Here is a 25,382-nt window from a genome sequence, read left to right on the forward strand (position 1 = left end):
GAAACAAATGTACAAAATATGTTCTCCTTCATTTCTGTCAAACACAGCTGTATGAAACGTTTCCAGCTGTTGGTATCATGGTTGCTAGGCAACCTGAGCAGCGCGTGGAGGCTAGACCGTCCCATTTCACAAGCCTACAAGCCTCGCACTTCCGGCCTTAGCGGTCTTTGAGTGCGGCTCTTGAGGACCGTTGAGGCTGCAGACCCTGAATTGGGATCCAGCCTGTGTGTCACAGAAATAAGAGGCTGCAGGGGAAGCTGCTTCTTGGGTCTGACACCGAGGGCAGAAGGCTGCTCTCAGATCCTTGCCTTGCTAGCATGTGAAAAACCGGTCGAGCTGTTCGTCTTGCTTCGTTAACGGGAATAAGTCTAAACCAGCGGGGCCTGTGAAGCGCAGACCCAACAGAGCTGACTCGAAATTTCGAGTTATGGAGAATTTTTTATTTTTTGTGTGGTGGAAATGGGCATCCATAGCCATGACCTCTGGTTGGGGTTTGAGGTTTTGTTGAGGCAGCCAACACAAACAGTCATGGCACTAGGCTGCATGTGATGTCACTTACCTGAGCACACAAACATCATTAACGCCATCACGAGTACCGTTTAGTTTTGCAAACATTGTTTTATTAATCCATCAGTTTGTAATATATAAATTACTTTTAAAAATCTGAGAAGCAGCTGCACCAACAAGAAGAAGATGGCATGAAAACACAGGAGTTATAAAAGCCTAGACTGTGTTTACAGAAGCCATTTACCCAGGAGGTCCACGTCTCCCACAATCCTTTCAAGCCTCCCGAAACGTATTCGTGTTTTTTCTGTTTTACATGTACTCAACAACAGTACGTTGTTTTGTTAAAAAAAGGTCTCTGCGTCTCCTGTGGCACTCGGTCCATCCAGCTCAGTGCAATGTCAGGGAGTTTGTTTGTTGTTGGGAGGGGCTACGGCGTGTGGCAACATGCTCGCTTCTCCTCCTCATCACGTCTCACATTTCATTCGCAATGTCATCGAGCTCTCCTGCCGACAGGTCGCCATTAGAGCTGATTACGGTGCTGTTGTCCTGGTAACCAGGCGGCATGAAGGCCAGGCTGTAGGGGTAGATCTTATGGCAGGCAGCTCGATAGGCCTCAGCTGCCTTCTGCTGACCCTCACCTAGCTGGCCGTCACGCAAAGCCTCCAGGACCTCGGCACAGATCTGCAGCACAACACACACAAAGTCAACTACAGTGGACACAAAGCTGCTGTGTGACGTCACTGCGGACAGCATCACAAACCTGAATGCTTCGTCCAGCCAGCGACTCGTCCAGCGCTGTAGCTATCTCACACGCCATCTTATCAGAAGAAGGCTCCAGGTAAACCATCATCTTAGCAGCTGAGAGACGACACACAATGATTTCAAACAGCACTGAACATCACGTACGAACTGACAGAATCTGCACAATTCGAACGAGCATGAAAAGCAATATGACCGCCTTTGTTATTCGACACAGCCAGCGCTCTGTGGCGAGCTCCTTCCTAGTTCGTTGTAGATGAAACGGTTCAGAAACAGTTATTTTTAAAAGGATATTCTAACACCACCTCAGGAGGGGTTTCGCTCTGTTCTCTGTCAAGACGAGCGCTTCGATAATGAGGTCTGAGGCTCTGCAGAGGCCAATCTGGAAATTTACCTCCTGCAAGATTTGACAAAATATGAGTTTTAGGGGTTTATTAACATTACAGCATTTCCTATTGTATAGTTCAAATATAAGAATTATATTAAAGGGAACACCGACCCGCCGGGTTGTAGAGCACCTGATTTCAAAATGTCTGTAAACAGCGTCTGTTGCAAACTAGCATCACACGTTTGTTGTGTTACATTCATTTCTATGGGACCAAAGTGATTTCCTGAGCAATGATGAGTACTCATATTTTCCCTTTTTACTCTCAAACACCCTAAAATTCACAATATGATCGATAAACATAAATATGACACGATGCCGTTTTCATTTAACATGAACATATAACATGACCTTTGAAATATAAAGGATCAGTAGAAGCCCGTTGATGGTAAGGGGAGGGATGTCAAACGTTTTACAAATGCACACATGTTCAAGTGCAAACTAGTAACTAAACTTAAACATGTGCAGTCATTGGTGTGCAACGTTTGAGGGCTAAGCTGCTGCTAAAATGTTCACTTACTGGAGACAACATCAAAGTGTTATTCCACGTTTCCTGGATTATATTTATATTAAAACACGTAGAGCTGTGTAAAGTGCTCAGCTGGAGGAGACACAGCTGTGTAAGAACAAGTCCATTTGAACATTTAAGGTTTGGATAAAGGCGAACGTAAAACCGCTTCACGTGCAGTCAAACTGCTTTGTGTTTGTATAAAGGACGGGGAGCACACAGTGCCAGGTTTCTTTGGTTTTGTTTGCTCGTTTGTTTCAGCTCTTTGACCATGTTGGTGCAAAAACATCATCTTAAACCTGCCAAACTTGTCTTCCACATAGATTTTAAACAAACGGGAACAAATGGCCAGAAGCAAAGTGCCAGAAACACCATTTAAATTGACTTTTGGCACTTTGCTACTGTTGTGTTTAGACAAACAGTTACTCTTCCCTTATACATACACCAGTGTTAAGTGGCTTAAAGTTACAGCGTACCAAACTTCCACCAATAGTTAGAAAACAGAACTCGGTTGGCTGCAATATGCTGACCCCCCTATCACGTGAATGATCCTCGCCTGGTGGGTAGGACAGGACAAACATGTTGTAGCCAAGACATCGAAGACACGACATTTGGACGGTACCCACGATGACCACGGGTGGTGTAACAGGGCGGCCCTTAGCGGCTGGAATCACAGTGAGATGGACCAGGGCAAGTGCAGTGGAACGAGCATTAATTTGCATACAGCTCTCCTTCATCTACTGACAACTGGCAGCCTTGAGTACTTCCAGCTGTCACAGACTAAGCCATTATTCCACTCACAGGTAAATTCTCAAATCCCAACCTTCCACCACATTACACAATATATCAATTAGAATAAATAAATATACATATTTCACACTTTCATATTAACAGATATTTGACTTTCATCTTATACCAAAGCCCTTATTATAAAAACCCAAACATCCAAGCACAAAGACTGCCCACACTCCCTTAACCCACGGTCTCTCCCAGAACCTTTAAATGGTGTCTGGACCTTGGAGACAACACAGGAAAGAAAGGCGAGTCCTCACATCTTACAGTCACTTCTTTGCATCACCTTTAATTCTACATATTTCACACACGTTTGCATTACTTCTTACTGGTAAAGCTTATTTTCTCTCAGTCACCGTCCTTTTCACAGACACCACCACGTTCCTTGATGAGGAGCAGCTGTGCAGGATCTGAGACAAGGCTACCAACTGCTTTTAAAATTCCCAAGAAATATTCAATAAATAATTAAACTTCTTATGTGCAAATCCATGGTTAAAGTGATAAAGTGCCCTTAATTAAGTGAAAGGTGTGCTTGAAAGTGCTATAAAATTATAATATAAATAACAGTAAGGGAGTCCTCGTCCTTACAGCCAGCGGGCGTCTGCTACGGTTGGGACCGGATCCAGCTCCACCTCAGAGCTGTCAATGCTGGGTGAGAAACATCCACCTTGAATTACTCTGGAGGAGGCTGTCGGACTCTGAACGGGGTTCAGGTTGGTCTCAGCTGGAGTACAGGGAACTACACCTGACTTTCACATTTTCAGTGGAATAAAGCCATTTAATCATCATTTAATCATCAAATGTGTTACTATTGTTTCTGACCAAACCTGAGGAAGCAAAAATTAACAAAAGGAAAAACGACACTGATGAGAACGCGACCAACGGGCAGAACGGGCGACCGGCAAAATAATCGCTCACAAAAGCAACGCCGGCCAGTTATTGTAATGGAAGTAACACTGACCTGTGTTTCAGTGCACCTGGATGAACCTTCCTTCAGTGTGTCACACCACGAGGAAGTTTTTCACTCATTTAATGCTGTTTATATAAATCTAAATCTCCACTGAAATGAGTTTGTTTCTAGACCGTCTCAATTTCCCCATGATAAACTCGGACGCTGCTAAAAAACCTGACGCCATGAGAAGCATGCAAAGTAATAAGTCTCCTGGTCCTGTTTCCACTTTAAAAAAGTGTCAGGATAAACTGTTCCCAGTACTGCTCACAGTGTAGAAGGAATCCTTGCATCATGGCACCCTCAGAGTCCATTGCTCTAAATCTATCTCAGTGTCATCACTGCGACAAAGCCATCGGGCAACTTGACACGTGCTCTTCTCTTGCTCGCTACTCGCTGGCTTTTGGCAGAATTATTTCGATACCACGACAAAGATCCTTTCAGTGACCTTCCCCCGTGTTGCCATATTTTGGCTCCCAGTCGACTACGACTGGTTGACCTCTAACCAATGAAACATTTTGGCGTTTATTTCCTTGCTGGCAAGACGTCGTCTTCTCCTTCAGCAGAAGTCAACTAAGCTCCCTCCAGCACTCAGTGACACCACGTCTAAAATTGGAGAAGATTAGATATTCAGTGAAAGGTAACGCTGATAAATGTGATCATATTTCCCTATCATCCTTCTGTTCTCTTCAGTCTTTCTGATCGATGGATCCGATCTCTATCGATTCCACGCTCTCTGAGACCATGAAACGGCTCTCTATTCTAGTCTTTCGGCCTAGTTTTATATGATCATTTCCCTCGTGTTCGCCCTGTTGTGTCACGTTTCTGTCAGTGATGTTTGTCTCCCTGTTTTATTTAGGTAATCCCCGTCCCATTTGTTAAGTATTCAGGTTTATTTCAGTAGTATTCAGTTTCGTTGTCTCTTATCAGTTTCAGCTGTGTTCCCGAGGCGTTTCCTCTCTTTCAATCCCAAACCTTCTGTGCATTTATAGTTGCAGTCTTTGTCTTTTGTTTATCCCTGTTTTTCCTCCTTGTTGCTGTCCTATGCTTTGTACACGTTTCCATCTCTAGTTAGCTTGTATTCCCCAGTGTGGATTGTTTAGTTCCACAAACATTAACTGTGCATTTTCCTGCAGACGTGCACAGAAGCACTGAGTTTGGGGCTAAACTCCGCTGAGTATTAGCCTGTTAATTAAAGCATTCATGAGCATTTAAGGTTACACAAAGGATAAAGTGACAAAACGGCAGTTTTCTGACAATCCTGGATAAAACCAACAGAGATTTTGATTATTTTTATGCAAAAGTTTTCCATTTGCAAGGTGAAGCAGGTAAACTGCATTCTTTGAGCTGTTAGTGCTCCCCACAATATCTGATGATTCAGCTTAATTTACATGCTCACACTGAGCTGAAAGAAATACAAACCATAATATCTTCCCACTTAGATAATAATGCCAGTAACCAGATGCCTTCAACACTGGATTCTATGAAATGTTTAGCTGCTGTCCTACTTTGTTACTGCCTAAAGAAAAACTGGTTAATAGACTGAAATTATCCATCAGACCACACTGGCTTTATGCCAGGCAGGCACACGTATTTAATTTGTGTCACCTAGTCAACGTTTTGTATGCAGGACAAACAGTGGAATCAGTCATTCAATGAAATAGAACCGTTCGACATGACGCACCCTTTAAGTTTGGTTTTGGACCCACATTTATAGAATAGATTGGTACACATCACGACTGTATACAACACGTATCTGTGGATCGTATATTCTGAAGCAATTTTAATGTAAAAGTCTACATCTGCTAACAGAGAGAAGCCAAACTGTTGTTCATTGTTCTTGTAACAGTGTAATGATCTACTCTAACAAAGGTTGTCCCCTTTTCTTCCTTTATGTGCTACAGAACTACATTACATGCAGTTGAGATAATCTCGTGATGATATTCTCTGACATGTCTCTAAGTCCCCTCTCTCTTAACACCAAATCAGTTTCTGGTTTTTCTATACATGGAGGTAAGCAGATGTATGCCGGTCTCCTCTTGGGTGGATGTTACTTATTTACAGCCCGTCCCTTTCATAGCAGCGATGGACGGGAATCACGACAGACAATCCAGAAGAACCTTCCACAGCTGATTTGGCAAAATAAGAGAGCAAGCAAAGCGGGGCATCCATCCTGGTACGAGGATGTCAAATTAAAATAATTAACTAAAATTATTGTTCTGCCACATTTTTGCCACCTATTTGGCCAATTCCTTGTTACACAGTGATTGAGAGTGGAAAATTACAAAGAAGTCAGAATTTCAAAGACTTATGTGCCAGAATCAGAGGAAGTTGGCGTTTTTCCCTTGGGATTGTCCATCCTCACATGGTGGGAAAACGGTCCACGCTTCACACCTGCCCAGCGTGGCTGCGTATGAACAACTATCCCATAAGAATAAAACAACATTGCTTGCTGATCTCCATCACCCTACTCAAGTTAAATCATATTTTAGTAACAGGTTTGTTATTATTAAATACACTGAGAATCTGATGGATAGACAAAACAATACATTAAGTCTGCCAATATGTACTTTATGATGCTCTAATTTGTGGAAATCATTCTTTGAAACTAATTGGAAAACTGATCTAAACTCACAGTCTGTAAAAAGAAAGGCATGTGTAACATTTGGGATCTTTAGATAGAAAATACATTTGTGTCGTTCACACAATTAGAGAATATTTACAAAATCCCTGCATCTGGTACTTAAAAATTTGAGATTATATATTTTAAAAAAGCAAACGTGCCCAACTCAACACCACGGATGAATAAATTCAATACTGACGCTGATAAGTCTCCTTATTCCTGTCACAGTCACGTGCAGTGGATGCCACATTACTCCACAGAAAGGTTTCATAACCCCAACATCTCACCCGTCTGTCAGAGATGCAAATCTGTCACTGGCAACTTGATTCACTCTTTCTGGTCATGTACAAAACTCAGCATGTTTCAGGGTTTTTCTGAAGCACATGGGGAGACCTGGTGTGACAGGCTCTTCAACATCAGTAAACAGGTCTGAACAGAGAAGTCAGAGAAGCTCATTTCTGACTGATGACAGCAATACAGAGGCAAGTTGTTGAAAATATCCTGAACTCTTAATAAGGGCTACTATTAGCCTCTGTTAGCTACTATTAGCCTCTGTTAGCTACTATTAGCCTCTGTTAGCTACTATTAGTCTCTGTTTGTACTATTAGTCTCTGTTAGCTACTATTAGTCTCTGTTTGTTACTAGCCTCTGTTAGCTACTATTAGCCTCTGTTACTCTATTAGCCTCTTTAGCTCTATGTCTCTGTACTATAGTCTCTGTTAGCTACTATTAGCCTCTGTTAGCTACTATTAGTCTCTGTTGTTACTATTAGCCTCTGTTAGCTACTATTAGTCTGTTTAGCTACTATTAGCTCTGTTAGCACTATTAGCCTCTGTTAGCTACTATTAGCCTTGCTATGTCTTAGCTACTATTAGCCTCTGTTAGCTACTATTAGCTCTGTTAGTTACTATTAGCCTCTGTTAGCTACTATTAGTCTCTGTTTAGTACTATTAGCTCTGACTACTGTTAGCTTGTTACTATTAGCCTCTGTTAGCTACTATTAGCCTCTGTTAGCTACTATTAGTCTCTGTTAGCTACTATTAGTCTCTGTTTGTTACTATTAGTCTCTGTTAGCTACTATTAGTCTCTGTTAGCCGGTTAGTGAAAAGTCTTTGAAGTGAAATTAACTTTGTTGGACTCTGATGCTTGGTGAGTAAACTCCAATATGGTGTGAGAATGTAATTAAACTGTTTATCAGGGGGAAAGTTTAATTTTTAGATACCAAAAAAAGGGTAACATTAGCTGGCATGATTTTATAGGGTTCATAAGCTAAGAGCAATATCAGCTTATAACCAGCTATTCTTGTTTAGCAACCTGCTGTCAGCTGCCCAGAGAGTCACATATTTAATCTGCTAACAATAAGTGAGTAAAATAACATCAGGACTACATTTGCAATACATGATCTTTCATATCTTGAGTCTAAAGGTGCAGGCCTGAATTTAAATTAGCACGAGAACACTTTGAAACCCTTCGTCTTTGGTGTGCTGCATGTGTTTGGAAATTGCAATTACATATGTAATTACGCACCGTGTGTATTTATGATCCTATATCCCTTTTCCAATAAACTCAAAAAATTAGCAACTTTAACTAAAATATGCTGAAAATGCTCAAGACTGAAGTGAAAATGAGTAAAACAGCAGCTTCAGAAAACCCGGAGGACTAATGCTCCATCTTTATAAAGATTACAGCCTGGTTTCAAAGCGTGAACAAAAGATTTCAGCACAGTACTTATTTTCCTCTTATGCTGTGTGTAAAAAATGTTTTTTAAAAAAGACTCTTTGTTCATAATAACAGACCTGTGGTCTGACCCAAAGCGGTCACTTCTAAAGATTCTCTTTCAGACACGTTTTCTAATATGTCTGAGCCCACAGTGTCTGAGCCCACGGTGTCTGAGCCCACGGTGTCTGACCCCACGGTGTTTGACCCCACAGTGTCTGACCCCACGGTGTTTGAGCCCACAGTGTTTGACCCCACGGTGTCTGAGCCCACGGTGTCTGAGCCCACAGTGTCTGACCCCACGGTGTTTGAGCCCACGGTGTCTGAGCCCACAGTGTCTGAGCCCACAGTGTTTGACCCCACAGTGTTTGACCCCACAGTGTTTGACCCCACGGTGTCTGAGCCCACAGTGGGTCATAACATTCACCACCAGGTTTGCGTACCAGCCAGTCTGTGTGGGATGGAGTTGGAGTGTTGGCTCAGGTAGCTCTTGTTGAAGCTCTGAGGGCTGCTCTCTCCAAACAGCCTGGAGATCTCGTGCTTCAGCACCGTTCTCACTGCCTCTGCCAGATCCGTGCTCTCACTCACTGTAAGTATATAAGACAGAGCCCAGTGAAGCTTTGAACGGTGATACCCCGAGACAATCACAGCAGTTCACGTAGCTCACAGAAGGTCACACTTACCTCCTTTGAAAAAGCGGACAAGACACTGATGCAGCCATGGATTATTAGGTTCTATGTGAACAGCCCTCTTTATGGACTGCAGCATCAGCAGGTACTTCTCTGGAGAAAGACAGAGACACAACGTTTTTGTCATTTTTGCAGAATGTAAGAAAGTCGAACTCTGAATTCCTCCGTCTACCTTCATTTCTAGATGTTCAGGCTGCTAGTTATTATTACATCTCTTAAGCTTTCTCGTTTTCCATGAGTCAATCTCTTCCATCCTAGTGCTCTTCTGTGCCTTTCAGATTCTCATTCAGGTGACCATCATCTCCACCTCACTCTGGAACCAGGCCATGAAGGAGAGGGTCTAGTGGCAGAGCCTTAGCCCACAGAGTCATGTTAAGGTGCAGCACAAATTAGCAACATGGGCCCGCCTTCTTGGGGCTCACCACCCGAGTGAATTGGGTTGTGGTCAACAGTTGAGGCCCTTGCAGTCTGACCCCTGGCTACTGAAATAAGCTCGAGACTTGACACGTCACCTTCCTAATGGGGAGCCTGAGCTTGAAGGAGCATGAAGGTGAGAGATACCATCAGGTAGATGTTTCTCTGCACCTCTAGGTTGGGGAATGTGTCCGACTGTGCTTTGATTTGTGCCGTTGCTGGGGGAGATTCTGGAAGGAACTGGTGAAAAACACCAGGAAGTTCGATCAGGTAGCAGGACAGGATGTTTGACAGGCATGGTGTACCCATAAATATAGTGAGGGCACAAGTGCACTGCAGTACCAGCGTGGCATTTCAGAGGCCATGGACCATGAGAACTTCAAGTTCATCCTCCAGAAGAAGTTCAACAGCAGTCAGAGAAAGGGTGGGGACATGGGAGTCAGAGCGGCATGCAGACTCTCATCTGCATGCCCTCACCCACACTTTCCCTCTTCATCTACAGAGTTAAACCCTGCAGCATCAAAGCAAACACTGCTCCACACTAAACCTGCACGTCATGTTACTGTGACAATAAGCCAAAGATACTTCTGGAACACCTAGTATGGACTTAGGCACTGGAATAGCAATACAACAGTACAAACTGAGATGAGTCTTTGTGCCGAAGCCCGTCTCACCTTTCCTGAAGTAGATCTCAAAAGCCAGCAGATGAGTCTCAACCTTTTTCCGCACCAGGTTCTTAAGTGGGATCAAGAACTTGACTGCTTCATCCAAAGGATTCTCCGGCTGGAAGGAGGAGTTGTTTCATTAGTAACATGTATGACTGAGGGCAGCTGCACCAGCTGCAAACATCTGCCCACCTTGGCCAGTTTGTCTGGTATTAGCTCCTCTTTAGGCCCTCCAATCTCTTCGTCATCATCCTCCTTCTTCTTCTTCTGGTTCTTGAGCTGCTTTTCCTTCTCTGCGTTCTTCTTCTCCTCTTCTAACTGGGCCTTCTTCTGTGCTCTTCGCTGTTTATTGCGCAGTTTCTTCAGCTCCTTGTCTGTCAGATTTTCTATAGAGAAGAAAGAGAACACCAGTGTTATGACATAATGCCTTATACTCCAGCTTTGCATGTCTGCTACGTCTGAAGACAGAACAGACCTCAACTTGACTGTACACCGAAAGACTGGTTTTAAAATTTGATTTAGTAAACAACTCGGGCTTAACCCCTGTACAGCAGCTGTCCCCAACCCCCGGGCCTCGGACCGGTACCGGTCCGTGAGTCGTTTGGTACCGGGCCGCGAGAGTTGAGGCTCAGGTGTGTAATGTCTGGTTTTCAGGGTTTTTATCGGTTTTCAGCGTTATTTTGTTATCGTTTTTATCATTTACTCTGTGTTCCTGGGTCTTTTCACGTGTGTTATGAATAAATCTTTTTTTCGGTACCGGTACTAGTTTTATTTTGTTGTATTTATCCGCGACACCTTAAAGGCCGGTCCGTGAAAATATTGTCGGGCATAAACCGGTCCGTGGCGCAAAAAAGGTTGGAGACCGCTGCTGTACAGGACACCAGGCCAAAGCTTTTGGCTGTGTGTGCAGGCCTGTACTGCAGAACACAGCCTAAGCTTGTGGATCGAGTCTGTGAACATATCAGATTCTGAAACTCAGAACTGTTAATGGCTTTTTTGTTTGTTTTAGTTCAGTTTTGTTTCTTTTTTACATTTTGTGCAATGTCCCAAATGTGAAAATGCTGTTTTCATGTACAGAGATAGTTTTACACAAGTTCTGCAGGAAAATGAATCCATTTTGTTTTCTGAGTGGTATGAAAGTTACACATCTTTGCAAGCAAAGACTAAAAAAGCCAAGACCCCCCACGAGTGTTCTGAAAGTTAAAATCATCTTTAAGTCTTTAACAATCTGTATTTCAGAAGCTAAATATCAAGCCATCTATCCAAGGCTGGTGCTTCAATCCCTGCAAGCCTAATATCCTTACAAACAAACTAAGCCTAAATTTGCATTGCGACACATCCATCGGAGTATGAATGTGTATGAATGGTAGACAGGGAGAACTTGCCTGTGCGATTGGGTGAATGAGGCAAGCTGTGTAAAGTTGAGTGCTCAGATAGGGTAGAAAGATAAGAACCAGTTCATAACATCGTTAAAAGAGCTACTTGTAAATCAAAGTCGTGCTGCGCGTGCACATAGAGTCTGACCTGTGTCTGCCTGGCTCTCCTTGCTGTCATCAGTCAGAGGTTTGTCGTGCAGGGTCAGGTAGATCTGTATTGCAGTGCGAGCAGCTTTGTAATAAAATGGGTGCTGCCGTAGGACATCCTCCAGCTTCAGCAGGTCCACGTAGGAGCGCAGCGTCATCTTCCTCATGCAGTAGGTGTGGAAGTCAAACTGGTCATCAGTGATCTCCACAAAATGCTGATGAAGAGAAGAAGGGGGCAGCTTTGATCAGCAGGTGATCAGAAAACTTCTGATCACTTTGTGGAAATTAGCTGAACTTGAAAGGTAACACTGTGCTGCAATCTATGATGTTTTTGGAAATCTTTTATTTGTCTTCAAGCCAGAGATTGTCACCTGAACTAGAGAGGTAGCAGGATATTGTAGAAAAGGTTTAAACGTTTGTCGTTAGCAGTTGGGTGGAACGTGTGAATATGAACAATGAACTCACTCTCTCAATTTCATGGCACTTCTTCAGGGCCTCTCCGTACTTGTTCAGCGCCTTGTAGGCCAACGCACATTCTGTCTGGAACCACATGCACTGCATCTCGTTCAGGTTATCCACTGCCGACGTGCCTTCCTGAAATACACAAACTTCCAAACTTACTTTGTGCCACCAGAAGACAAACTGAGGAAAATGATATGTGCTGGTGCTAAGCTGAAGCTGTGTAGCTGAAGAAAAGGTTTACGTAGACAACGAGGTTGGTGTTTTGTCTTCATGCAAACAGAGCTTGGAAAGAAAAGCGTCTGGACTTCTTTAAGTTGTCCGTCTTTGGGGGGACACTCCCACGGGGTTTATATCTGGGACTCTCCACCATGTGACTCATAGAACTGAAGAAGCTTCTCGGATGAGAGGTGAAACGTCTTCAAGCAACTTAAGTCCAGATGCTTTCTTTGCAAGCTCCTTAATCACAGAGTGATGCAAAAGGCAATGCAACACACACACACACACACACACACACACACACACACACACACACACACACAACACAACAAACACACACACACACACACACACACACACACACACAAACACACACACACACACGGGTGCTCAGAGAAGAGCTCGAGAGGATGTGGAGGGTGAAGGTAACGGTGGTCCCCGTGGTAATCGGAGCACTCGGTGACTCCCAAGCTAGGCGAGTGGCTCCAGCAGATCCCGGGAACAACATCGGAGATCTCTGTCCAGAAGAGCGCAGTCCTGGGAACAGCTAAGATACTGCGCAGGACCCTCAAGCTCCCAGGCCTCTGGTAGAGGACCCGAGCTTGAAGGATAACGATGCAGAGGCGAGTACATATATGTATACACACACACACACACACAGATATATAATCTCTTAACTTCAATTATAGGCTTTGCTGTTGAGTGCTATGTACAAACTGGAAGGCCAAACAACACCAGCTCAGGTCCACACTCCCCGTCCCAATGACTCCTCCCTCTCGATCACTGACACAATGCTGGAGTTTTATTACTTTGGCAACATTTCAAACATGCCATCTGCTTACTCGTGTGAACTTGGAGCACATCTCCTCTGCTTCCTTGATGAGGCCAGCCTTCAGCATGTACTTGGCACACTTGGAATTAATGAAGCGGTCTGCAGTGTCCAGGGCCTGAGCCTCGTCCATCCACCGAGCTGCTTCTTTTATGTTGCCTGCATGCTAGAGGGCAGAGGAGCTGGGTTAGCAGACATGGAAAGACCACACAGTGAACAAAAACACCTGTGTGTGCAGAGCTTTCCACCACACCTTGTAGATCTTGGCTTTGATGAGGAAGAGCTCAATGAGCGTAGGTGTGCTGTCGATGGCTGCATTAATGAACTCCAGCGCCAGGCGTGGCTGGCCGACGAAGTCAAAGTGCTGTGCCAGGAAGTACTGCACCCACAACAGGGTGGTGGGGGGTTCCTCCTTCCCATCATCTGTGCACACATTTAGTACAGCTGTCACTGAGCTTGGTTCAAGTCACAAACATTCAAATAAATAAATGGAGACTGGAGATGATGGAAACCATTATAACCAATTAGCACTCACCATTTTCACTAAACATTCGACAGCTTTTTAAACAGGTTTCATAGCCAACTACTAATTCTTCAATAACTGTGACCTGCACGTAGAGAAAACAACTTTATTATCCCTTTATTTTAAAGAACATTTTCAAAACAGACTTAAGTTTTAAGCACCACAAACGTACTTTCTCTTTGTCGCTGTAAAGGGACTTGAGGGTGGTGAAGACGGGAGGACAGCCTTTGCTGAAGTTGATCCTCAGGTAGCTGTCCAGAGACTGACGAAACCTCTCCCCTGGCCAGCACAAACACACAGCAAACACACAGCGAGGTTTACGCTGTCACTAAAATGTGAGTTACACTCATAAGCTGACTAATCAGTTTGTTTCTGCTAATTCTGAGCGCACCAAATACAGAGACAACAAATCCCAGGTCATGAGTGTCGCCTATTCTGAGCCGTAGCTGATTCTTTCCTGTTTGCTGTGATGAATTCTAACTGTTCATGGCAACATTTTACGAACCCTAAACTTCAGGGGCAGCGCATACTTGATAAAAACATGCTGGGTCCATCATGTTACGCACTGACACAGATACAGCCATAAGCTAATTTTTTCTCTTTATTTAAAAAATAAAAACACCACCTCACAGAAGCAGTAAACACAAGTGTGAGAATAACAACATTGTGATTTGGTATTTAATAAAATAAAAGACATAACAGACAGAAAAGGTGTATTTGCCAAAAATCCAGGTTTACCAGTGAGGAAGTTGAGAGGCAGCCTTCGGGGAACGAGGCCTTTAGGAAACTTTATGCAGGACGCTTCATAAATCTTCTGCCGCGCCTCTAAACTGCCTGAAGAGAAAGGAAAAAATGGTCAACTAAAGCTGCAGGGGTCAGTTAATATCACAAATTCACACAGACAATCCAAACTTCTGCTCACTCAGGATATCTGCTGAGTTCAGTTCGTTTGGTGGTCAAATGGTGCATTATCTCGCAGCCACAGAGGACAACAAACTGTAACTACAAAGGGATGAACGTGGCTGTTAAGAGCTAAGAGTGTGCTATGACCATATACCCCACACTGTTACAGCACAACGAGCAGGCGCCATGGCTCCATGCTGCTGTTCGAGCATCAGCAGATACACACAGACTGGGACGAGCTCAGACATCAGTCTGGAGCATAGAGCAGCAGACATGGGCTCACAGCTTGTGGATATTTGTGCTACATTCAGGCGTCCAGTGCAGATTGTGAAAGAGGCTTCAGTTTATTGAATCGTATCAAAACAGCCTCCAGAAATGAAGTGGATCAGCGTGTACGACCACTGAAGACTCGAGACAGACAGATGGAAAATTGAAAGTGAAATTGAAGTTCTTCATCAGTTTTGTGCTTATTCTAATGTCATTTATTAAGAATGTTCATCTATAACGGTTAATAACCCTTAAATGACCACGAGTAGTAGAAATGTTAATAAAAATTGTCATTTTCACAGTATCACCTGTCATTGTGCAAAATGTCAAAGTTTTAATGCGAACAAAATGTTAGTGCTCAAACCCACAGGAGCCCCACCCTGACCCCAGGAGGAGGACCTTCACACCCACTGTGAAAGAAGCAGACGGGCTTTTAACTGGGACAAAGTGTGCAACTAGTGGAGGAGTGAGAAGGACACACAGCAAAAAATAAGGTGAAATTCAAGTCTTCAGTTGCTAAAGCGTATGGTTAGGCTGGATCAGGTGACCCTGAATCCTCCCTGAGGCTACGTTCACTCTGCAGGTCTTGATGCTCAATTCAGATTCTTTGATCAAATCAGATTTTTTGTCTGCTCGTTCGCACTACAAATAAAATGCGACAGCAACGCGCTCTAGTGTGAACGCTCAAAGCGGCCGCATGCACAAAAGAAGACGTCACACACGACGCGCTCTGTTCAGACCCAGAGCAACAGTATGTTTGACTGATGGCCTTCATATAAAGACTTCGGACTTTACGTTTCCCAATTTTGCTTTAAGTTATAAAGTTATTTTGTTATTTGCATAATAATGATCCTTGTTGCTGTTTTAGAGGAGCGCTGCTTCAAAGGTTAGCTGCAGATTATGCAGTACAAAGAAAATGTTCACGTTTCTCCAACGTTGTCTTCCCAACAGTTTCACTGACATCTACACGGGATGGCCAGGAAGCGTTCGCCATGTGTTCTCGGGCGCTTCTGCGTTGCTGATAATCGGTGTCTGTCTTGTGTCAGTGAGCAGCAGTCGCTTTCTAAAACATCGGATATGTGTCGGATTCAGGACCACATACGAAAGTGACCCAGGTTGGATTTGAAAATATCGGATTTGTGGTTTTCACACTGTCAGACCATGATCAGATAGATGGGTCGCAGAGGGTTAAAAAAATAGGATTTGATGCGCTTTCACCTGCAGTGTGAACGTAGCCTTAGTTATGCTCCAATAGACGTAGGCTGCTGGGGATTCCCATGATGCACTGGGTGTTTCTTCTTCACTTCACTATGTGTTAACAGACCTCTCTGCATTGAATCATATCTGTTATTAACCTCTGTCTCTCTTCCACAGCATGTCTTTATCCTGTCTTCCTTCTCTCACCCCAACCAATCACAGCAGATGGCCCCGCCCCTCCCTGAGCCTGGTTCTGCCGGAGGTTTCTTCCTGTTAAAAGGGAGTTTTTCCTTCCCACTGTCGCCAAAGTGCTTGCTCATAGGGGGTCATATGATTGTTGGGTTTTTCTCTGTATCTATTATTGTAGGATCTACTGTACAATATAACGAGCCTTGAGGTGACTTGTTGTGATTTGGTGCTGTGTAAATAAAATTGAATTGAACTGAATCAGATTTGTGCTCATCTAGTGTCATTTATTTACAATTTTCATTTATGGATATTGATCAGTAAATACTGTCACTACTGTATGAGTAGTAGAAATGCATATAATCATGTCATTATATACTGTATTTGCAGACAAAGAGTTGCAGGACTCTCCCAGGCCACAGTAGGACCCTCTCACCCCGTGCACAGCAGATACAAACTTTGCAACTGACCAAAGTTTGTGACAGAAATGAACATGCAGTTATCAGATGTCCTCAGTTCTCAAAAAAGAAACAACCAGGGGTGCCGGCGTAGCTCAGTGGATGAGCAAGCGACCACATGTCGTATGGCCGGACAGCAGTATGCCCGGGTTTGAGTCCGACCCTCTGCACGTCCTCCCCTCTCTTGCTCCCTGCTTTCCGTCTATCTACACCGTCTCTATCCAATAAAGGCGAAATGGCAAAAAAAATTTACCTTAAAAAAGAAAAACAACCAGAAAATGTTTAAACAGACTCCTGAAACTCTACTTTCCACACGCAAAATGCCCAACCTATGAGCAGTTCTACAAAAGTGGACAAAAACATGTTGGTAGGGCTGTGCGATATGACCAGAATCTCATCTCCCGATATAAAACATCTATCGTCCGATATCGATGTAAATCACAAACATTTAACATTTTCTGTAAACTCTGTGAATCTCGGGCAGCTCGACTTGCGTGAAGTGTTTCCAGCTGTGCGTCGTGTAGCTGGAGTCGAGTGTTTTAACCGATGCATGAAACGACACATTTTTAGACACAAGTTGTAACGGCGCCGTTTCCTTTGTGAGTATTTATTACACGGCGTGCTGCGGGGAGAAGCCTGTTCTAACGTTTGAGTCTAAGGTTTATGTTTTAGCACCTGGCGACTTTTTTACTTCTCATCCGTAAATAATCTGCTCTTTCACGTGATTCAGTTTATTTTGAAAAGTCTCAACAGGATCTTGAGCTTTATTGTGAAAGGTTTATGTGGAACATAAACAAGCGGACACGCGATGGTGTTACCGTCGTGGTTGCTAACCACAACGCATAAAAACAGGCGCTTCTGTAGTGTGGTTATATTAAATATAAGAGAAAGAGACGTTTAATAAATGAATACAGCCACTACAGTGACATCAGAACCATGAGAAAATATTGCTGCAAACAGTTTGTTTTGCGACACCACGAAACAAACGACAGCGTGAAATGAAATGACGGACGTTTTTATATCGTCATCAGATATACATCGTTATATCGAGCAGCCCTACATGTGAGCTCTAACAAGCAACGATATGAAGGTCATGGCAAAAGACAATGGATAGAGCACCAAACTCAACAACAAGGCCCACTTACTAAGGCCTGGAACAGCTGTGTGTGTGAATCCACAGACGCCACTGAGGAAAATGAAATGTCATGTTCCTGACTCCATGGTGAGAGCAGTGGAACCATGCCAGGAAGGGTGGCACCAAAGTTCATCCCCGACCTTTTCAGAAAAATGGACCAAAGTGTTAATGAAACCGAGGCATCCAGATTCTACACTGTGTGTGAGAGGTGCTTCAAACGGGTGCAGGGTGAGCACTTCTTTGGACTCTGGAGGAGCTGGCTGTTGTAATTAGGTGCATATATCAGACAGCAACAAAGGTTTTGCACCAACAGATTCCATGACCGAGCAGACATCTCCAGCCTGCGGTGCTGCTAGCTGCGCTTACTGGCACCGCAGCTTCAAACATCTCTGGGAAAACACTGCACTGTATTCTGAAGTTGCTAAGATCTTTAGACCCACCATATCAGGGACTGGGAAACGCACTGGATGAAATGAGAGCTGCACTTTCAAATGCAGAGATTCTGATGAAATATCTGTGGTTTCAAGGAGCTTTTTGTTTACAGCCACTGCAGATTTCAGCAGACCAAAGGAAACAGGAAACCTTCTGCTGGCATGTCTGTTCTTGAGCAGGAGACTTTCACCAGCTGCCACTTTATTATTCCTCCTTATTTCTGTTCGCTGTCCGAGTCTGACTGTCAGACACAGACCCCTCCCCCTGATCTGTGTGCATGTGTGTGAGACTTTTACAATCAACTATTATTATCTTCTCATTAGGACTGTGTGATATGGCACAGCTCTACCAGGAAGCATCATAACTGCAGGGCAAGTACAACAGAGTATTTGTAGTACTAATAACCACAAACACAGGAAATACTGGTGCTGGCCAGTGGTACCCGTCATCTTTCTAGTAGGTACACCTGGAGCATCAATTTCAAAATTCTAGATCACATTCACAGGATTTTTGAAAACTTGACCTTTGAACTTGGGGTCAAAGTCACTGAGATTGGACCTCAGACTGGAGATCAGAACTTTTAGTAGATGCATTTCTAGAAAAAGTTATGCAACACTCTCTAAAATTAAAGCTGTGCAGAGCTCTGTGTTTCCCTGAGGCACATATCTGTTCCCAGGATCCTTTCTACAGCTCAGCAGGAGTAAATGGTAAACTGATTCTTAGATAGTGCTTTTCTACTCTGCCGGAGGACTCAAAGACCAGCACGTGCATAGACATTCATTATATGTGCTGTTGTTTCCTTGCACACAGAATAAATGCAGCTCGCTACTCTCTGCGTCTCACTTCATAAGGGAATTTTTCCAGCAGGCATAAATTTGAGACTCAACGTTGCTTTGTTCTCCACGTGATTGCAATCACAAACTTGTGTCCACGCTGCCTGTGCAGCAGCCAGGCAGGGAGACGACAACGCCTTCATTATAATAAGTAACAACAGAAGAAGTGTGATGGATGAGAAAGTGCTCACCTGGCTTTAAGGCCTTTTCCAGGCCTTGGTAGTAGGCCCAGTTTTCTGGGTTCCTTTCCTGGAGTCTTCTGTAGACCTCTGAAGCCTCCTGATGTTTCTCCAGCTTTAGCAGCAGCTCTCCTGCAAACACAAACACTCACTGACTCCGAGGTCGCACACTTTTAACACCAACGACACCCACAGCCATTCTTGTCTCTTTCCCCTTTTGTTTGCTGAAGGCCGGGTTTCTTTTGTTGATGAAACCTTGACCCTTCTGCTTTGTCGTCCTCCAAGTTGCCAAAGAAGGTACTGTTTACACCTGGAAATGTTCCAGTCTGGGTTTAAAACACACCACAGCACCAAATCTGCTCTTTTAAGAGTTTTTAATGACATCTTTTTAGCGATGGATTCTGGGAACAGTGTTTTTACCTGTGCTTTAAGATCTAACAGCTGCTTCTGACACAGCCTCATCTCCACACTGGAGCAGTGGGGGCAGCTGTCAAAAATTAAGCCGGTCCTGTTTAGATGCCACCTAGAGTCTCCGATCCATGCATTCATCACGTCTCTCCTGGATTATTGTGATTCTCTTTAGACTGGACTCAGCCAGGCCTCCCTGTCACGTCTGCAGCAGGTACAAAACGCTGCTGCACGATTTTAAACCGGTACAAGCAAACGAGAGCACATTACCCCAGGTTCAGTGTCCCTTCATTGGCTTCCCATTAAGTCTTAATGGTCTTTCCCTTCTTATTTGTCTGAGCTGCTTCCCTCCCACATGCCGTCAGTGCTCCTCAGTTAACCAGGTGCTCTTCACTGTCACAAAGACTTTTAATAAAACCAGACGGAGCCTCTGCAGTTTCGTCTGCCACTGCAGGTCAGGCAGGCTCCATCTCTTGCTGCTTCTCAAACCCATTTAAAAACACACCTTTTCTTAAACCTCTTACCCTGTACTGCTTTATTCTTTTATTTTTGTGTACAGCTGTTATATTGCTTTAAAGCGCTTCAGAAATAAAGTGAAACTGAAAAGGAATGAGCGTAGCAGGGAAGGGCTGGGACTAATCCCAGGCACCATGGAGCGAGGTGACATCACATGGAGCGAGGTGACATCACATGGAGCGAGGTGACATCACATGGAGCGAGGTGACATCACATGGAGCGAGGCTGACACAGAGACACTTACAGTCACATTCACAGCTAACCCCACTAACTGCACGTCTTTAGACTGTGAGGAGCCCACCTCCTGCTGTGAGCCAACAGTGCTGCCCACTAACTACACACAGTACACTGAGTGTTTGCTTTGTTCTTGTGTGCCAAATCTATTTTGTTGGTGCTAAAGAAAGTCCAGTGAAGCTGATAATTCATTTTCTTATCAACAGCAGCTGAAAAACATTTGCAGAAGCTGCAGACTTGACTTGGTTTACCACCTGCAAACACTCAGTGAGCAGCACGACACTGCACTACCCACCTCGGGTCTCCTCCACAGCCAGCTTGTCACAGATCTGTTTCTCGTAGCTGTTGAGGTGATCGAAGGCCTCCTTGTGCAGCCCGGCTTCCCTTAGGACCTGGTTCTGATACAGCAGCAGTTCACTGTACTCGTAATCCACTTTGTCAGGCGATGTCTGAAAAACAACGCACATAAAAAGGAACAAAAAATGATACATGGCCACATGGACTTGAAATGCCCATATTAGGCCGGATGTTTCACTTTGAACTTCACGTATATTATTTTTATTATTAGTAGTAATTTTCCTAGAAGGTTGGATGGACTGGACACCCCAGAGTGCACACTAATGCATCGATCAGACCTTCTGCTGCTTCTCACTACAGACAGCCAAACAGACGAGCCTAACTTCCTGGCCAGAAAAATGAAGCCCGTGCAGATGTCCCTTAAACCTGCCACCAAGTGGCAGCAAGTGTAGCTGCAGAAAGACGTGCAGACTTCCAGAAGTCGATGAGAACAAGGCTTTTTCTGCAACAGCTCGAATACTTTAAATGATCACTGCTTAGTTAAGGTCATGAAGGCCTTCTTATCCAGAGCTACTCACCTGTTGTGTTTTGCGGAATTCCTCAACAATCTTTGCAGCCATGTCAAAGTCCTCTAACAGGTGATAAGCCACTGCATATCCGATCCAGGAAGCTCGTTGGGCTGGACGGAGCTGTAACAGCTGGTACCGAGTCTCCTGGAGAGGGAAAGAGGCGCCATGCGCACGGAAGCAGCAATGTTAGTCCACAACTGTCCGTGTTTACAATCCGACTTTCCGTGTTTTGACACTAAAAAGGAAACTGACGCACGAGATCAGTTTGCCCAGTGTCAGCCTTCTACGGCCATCTTTTGATTCAGACGGTCTCATTTGTCATTCCTCACCCTGTATCCTTCCAAGTCTCTCATCTGGATCTGCAACAAGGAGAGGTCTCGGAGAATCTGCAGATTGTCCTTATCCCACTTCAGAGCGTTACGGTAACACTTGATGGCCTCGTCATACTTTTTATCTGAGCGCTGCAGCAGGCCATACACATGCCAGCCTGGCACGGTCAGAGCGTCAGAGAAAATCACGCATAAACACAGTTACCCACACGTTACACGAGTTCATATGAGAACTCAGGCAGACATTTTTCACAGGTTTCTCAGAGTGGATTCAGCAGCTGCTGTTAAGCTGAACAAAGGCAGGAGCACTGAAAGGATACAGACGTGGCTCTTGAGGTCGTTGCGCAGGCCTCGTCTCACCAGCTCGTACGCCTCCTCCTTCTTGCCCAGACAGTTGAGAGTTAAACCCTTCATGGCCAGCGTCTCTGGAGCAGGAAGGAGTGACGCATTCAGAGAAAGCTGACACGATGTGACGCATTTCACCACTCTTAAATGTTACTTTCTTCACACAGATATGTGCAGAGAGTAATTTAGCGGCTTTTATGTTCAAAAACATTGCTCATTATATCTTTACTGAGTTTCGTCAAACTGTACAACCTCAGCAGCTTAAAAAGAACATGCATTAAAAAGCCTGCACTCCTCTGGGCTCCAGGCTTTCCAGATGATGCAGGAACCTCTGTGCTGTGATAATAACTGATCAACTTTGGCTCACAGTCTGAATCGCAGCTCATCATGGAGGCGTTAACAGTGACGAAGCTTCCTTACTGCTTTGGACTTCATTAAAGTCTGTCTGCTCCTGAAGCCAGAGCTGGGAATGATCTTACCCTAACAGTAAGACAACATATTAGTGGTGGAGAGCAGAACTCGTCAGCCTCCTGGTAGGTGCACCTATGGCATTAATCACCTTGTTCTCAAGTTATTAGAGTTCTTCACAGGATTTTCAGACACCTTGACCAAACTGTCCAGGATTATTAGTAAATACACCGATGGTATCAATTTGAAACTCGGTGAGGTGAAGTTTGCTTCATCGTAGGGATGTCAGCAGAACAGATACTTATGACACGCAAGCATCTTATTCCCAGTTTTTGCTCACTTACGGTTCTGTTGTTGTCGTCGGCAACATAACTAATATTGAACTGAACAGTTTTTAATATCAAGATTCTGAACATGTGACTCCACTTGGGATTTTTCAAAGTACCACAGGCAGCAATTTACAGAGCCTCGCAGGGGACATGGGAGAAAAAAAAATAAGACGGACTTTTGCGAGATCTCGCAAAACAAACAAAAGTTTTAGCCGCATTCTTCGGAGGCCGCCAGCTCGAAGCCGACCGGGAGGTCGAGGCACGATGTGCCGGGAAAGCGGTGTTCCTCCCGGTTGTAGTAGGTCTCGACCTCCTGTTAGCTTCGAGATGGTGGTGTCAGATCTCCGAAAACGTCGGAGCACTTTTGCAAATATGTGATGTCTGGTAAACCGAGCAGATATCTGACATTTACACAACTACAATTATGCTTCAAAATATCTTAAAAGTGTATTTTGTGACCCAGAAAGCCTAATATTACAACTAAGTAGCTGCCGCCATTGTTGGAATTCAACTTTTGCAAGATCCCGCAAAAGTCAGTCTTATTTTTTTTTTCTCCCATGTCCCCTGCGGGACTCCGTAGCAATTATTCCAAGCATGACATTCTTTTGGAAATGAAGACATTTACATAGAGTGCAAAAGGGTTGAGCCACCACTAATTTCTTTATTCATAGATTCAACTATCAGGGGTTCAGCTATCAATTATTTTATTAAGCAAGTACTCCATCAATAATTCCATTAATTAATCGAGTAATCAGATAAAAAAAATTCTCTCTTATTAACGAGCAATAATAAATATTCAAAAGAGCAAAAAAAACGCAGGTCTTTCAGAGTGATCTGCTCTGGGTCCATTATAGAAACTGCATCCAGCTGCAAACATCTGTCAAAAAAGACCTTTTCAAATGTATTTAATTTTGCAATTAAGAAAATTATTTCTTCGAAATGTAAAATTTTAAAATGCACATAAATACATTTTAAAAGGTCCGAGAAAAAATCTGAAGCAGAATCAAAGGTCAAAGTCAAATAAAAGAATCTTAATGTAAGCATAAATAAACTGCCGTCTGTCTTCTGACATCACAGGATCTGACAGCGTTGGATCTACTGGACGACCCGGAGTTAGTGTGTGTCTATGTGTATGTGTGAATGTGTGTGTCTGCCTGTGTAAATGTGTGCGTTTGTAAGCCTTAGCATGTGTGGCAGCAGCAATAAAGAAAAGCAAGCAGTCTGAACTTTGGCCTGTGCTTTGATGCAAAGTGTCTGTGCTGCTGAAAACGTTATGATGGTGCAGATATTAAGAATGAATTTTAATACTAATTTAGTGTCCAAGATAACAGACCCAAAGTTTTACTGGCAACATTTTTAGTTTTGGATTTAAACTTTAGAATACTGAATGTAGGAGTTTAGAAAGAGCTGCAGTTGTTTACAGCCGTTTAATCCCAGTGTTCCTGGGTGAACTCACACTGGGATTCTGGTGCTTGTTCCACTGTATAGGAGGGCGACTGTGTTTTCAAGTGCAACCAAATGTACACAATGATCACTGTGTCACATTGTGTTAATATCATTAAATATCACGTCACCCCTAAAGCGACTGGAGGCTGACAGCGAGCACGGTGCATCAGGTTCTTACCTCCATGCTCAGAAAACTTGGGGTTACTCAGGATCTGTTTGCAGAACTTCAGACCATTCCTGTACTGCTTGTGTTCATAACACCTCTGTGAAAAAGGACAAAGCACATTATATCAGGTGCCTGACACTGCAGCGAGTCATCTTAAAGTCCACGAACAGTACATTACTGTAGGTCTGCAAAAGAAAACACTGTTCCAGTGACTCTGTCCTTCCTCCAGCCAGCAGGAAAAGCACCACATGCTCCTAAAGCAGCATCAACAAGTCTGCGAGGATCCCCACGGCCCAGTGACGTAAATGTCATCGGCGTGCAGTCAGCGCAAGGGTCTGTTATTGTGACCACGCAGACCTGCCTGCAGAACATTTACAGCAGTTTTTAAGACTTTATGCTTTCTCCATATATTTCAATTCAAACCGTCATTACAGCTTATTATTGATAATGCGTCTGATGCAGTGTAACGCCACAGCGAGGAGCTGTCAAACGGCAGCAGAGGGCATCAACATGCATGCGTGTTTTCGAGTCTCTTAACTATAACAGAAGAGGCTGACGTGTTTCGATGTGCCGGTTTTCACGTTGCTGTATTTAATAAACAGCTGCGCCTTCTTATCTATGCGACACTGTAAATGATCAGTAGAGCAGTGAGAGGAAGCTCCTCGTACTGGGCTGACCAGCTCCTGCAGCCGCTGGACTTAACTAGTCCAACAAGGTGCAACTGTTTTGGAAACAGACCCCAGACAAACGTGCTCATAGACGTCCGAGCCGAATACGTCCCCAAGGCCAGGCACCAGAACTACAACACGTGACTGGTTTCGCGGTGTTCCAGCTACTGCTTAATAAAACTGCCGACTTAATCGCAGTGTGTCTGGCGTAGCGAACACATCCCTAATTCACTGGCAGGTCTCTTGTAGATCTCGCAACTGAAGGCTACTTGGCAAACTACCATTAGCCAGCAAGCTAACGTGATCTCGGGTATTTTAACCTACCAGAATTCTTTTGAAGAGCGCGTTCTCTTTCGGCGGCAGGGTGACTGTGGGCATTGTAGTGGCTTCTTATGTCTCTTTCGGTTTAAACATGAATGATAATGTCCTGGCTGAGGTAGAGATACCAGGCTGTTTCGATCTTTTGAGACACCTCTCTTTCTCACGTGTTGACGCCAAGGCCCCCTTCCGAGCAAAA

The 25,382-nt window shown here is 44.1% G+C and overlaps 1 protein-coding gene across 3 annotated transcripts; it reads right to left on the reverse strand.

Annotated features, from left to right (window-relative positions):
- Positions 1–598: 598 nt before the first annotated feature.
- naa15a (N-alpha-acetyltransferase 15, NatA auxiliary subunit a) lies at positions 599–25,381 on the reverse strand. Of its 3 annotated transcripts, XM_005944936.3 has the most exons (21): positions 25,190–25,379; positions 24,376–24,558; positions 24,210–24,294; positions 21,824–21,928; positions 21,504–21,661; positions 21,184–21,318; positions 20,604–20,757; positions 19,163–19,282; positions 14,299–14,394; positions 13,733–13,839; positions 13,573–13,645; positions 13,291–13,460; positions 13,051–13,203; positions 11,996–12,124; positions 11,532–11,745; positions 10,200–10,393; positions 10,017–10,125; positions 8,923–9,021; positions 8,683–8,826; positions 1,268–1,365; positions 599–1,188 (listed from the first exon to the last, which is right to left on the reverse strand). In XM_005944936.3, the coding sequence occupies exons 2-21, from the start codon at positions 24,445–24,447 to the stop codon at positions 979–981; spliced, it is 2,625 nt and encodes an 874-aa protein (XP_005944998.1). In that variant the 5' UTR covers positions 24,448–24,558; positions 25,190–25,379; the 3' UTR covers positions 599–978. The 3 variants fall into 3 exon arrangements, with proteins under 3 accessions (XP_005944998.1, XP_005944999.1, XP_042069002.1); XM_005944937.3 differs by lacking the exon at positions 24,376–24,558 and having other exon boundaries at positions 25,190–25,381; XM_042213068.1 differs by lacking the exons at positions 599–1,188; positions 1,268–1,365 and adding an exon at positions 1,372–4,506.
- Between the last annotated feature and the right edge of the window lies 1 nt (position 25,382).

Source organism: Haplochromis burtoni, unplaced genomic scaffold (assembly GCF_018398535.1).
Source record: "Haplochromis burtoni strain Fernald_Lab_line unplaced genomic scaffold, NCSU_Asbu1 Contig_413, whole genome shotgun sequence".
NCBI classification, from domain to species: domain Eukaryota; kingdom Metazoa; phylum Chordata; class Actinopteri; order Cichliformes; family Cichlidae; genus Haplochromis; species Haplochromis burtoni.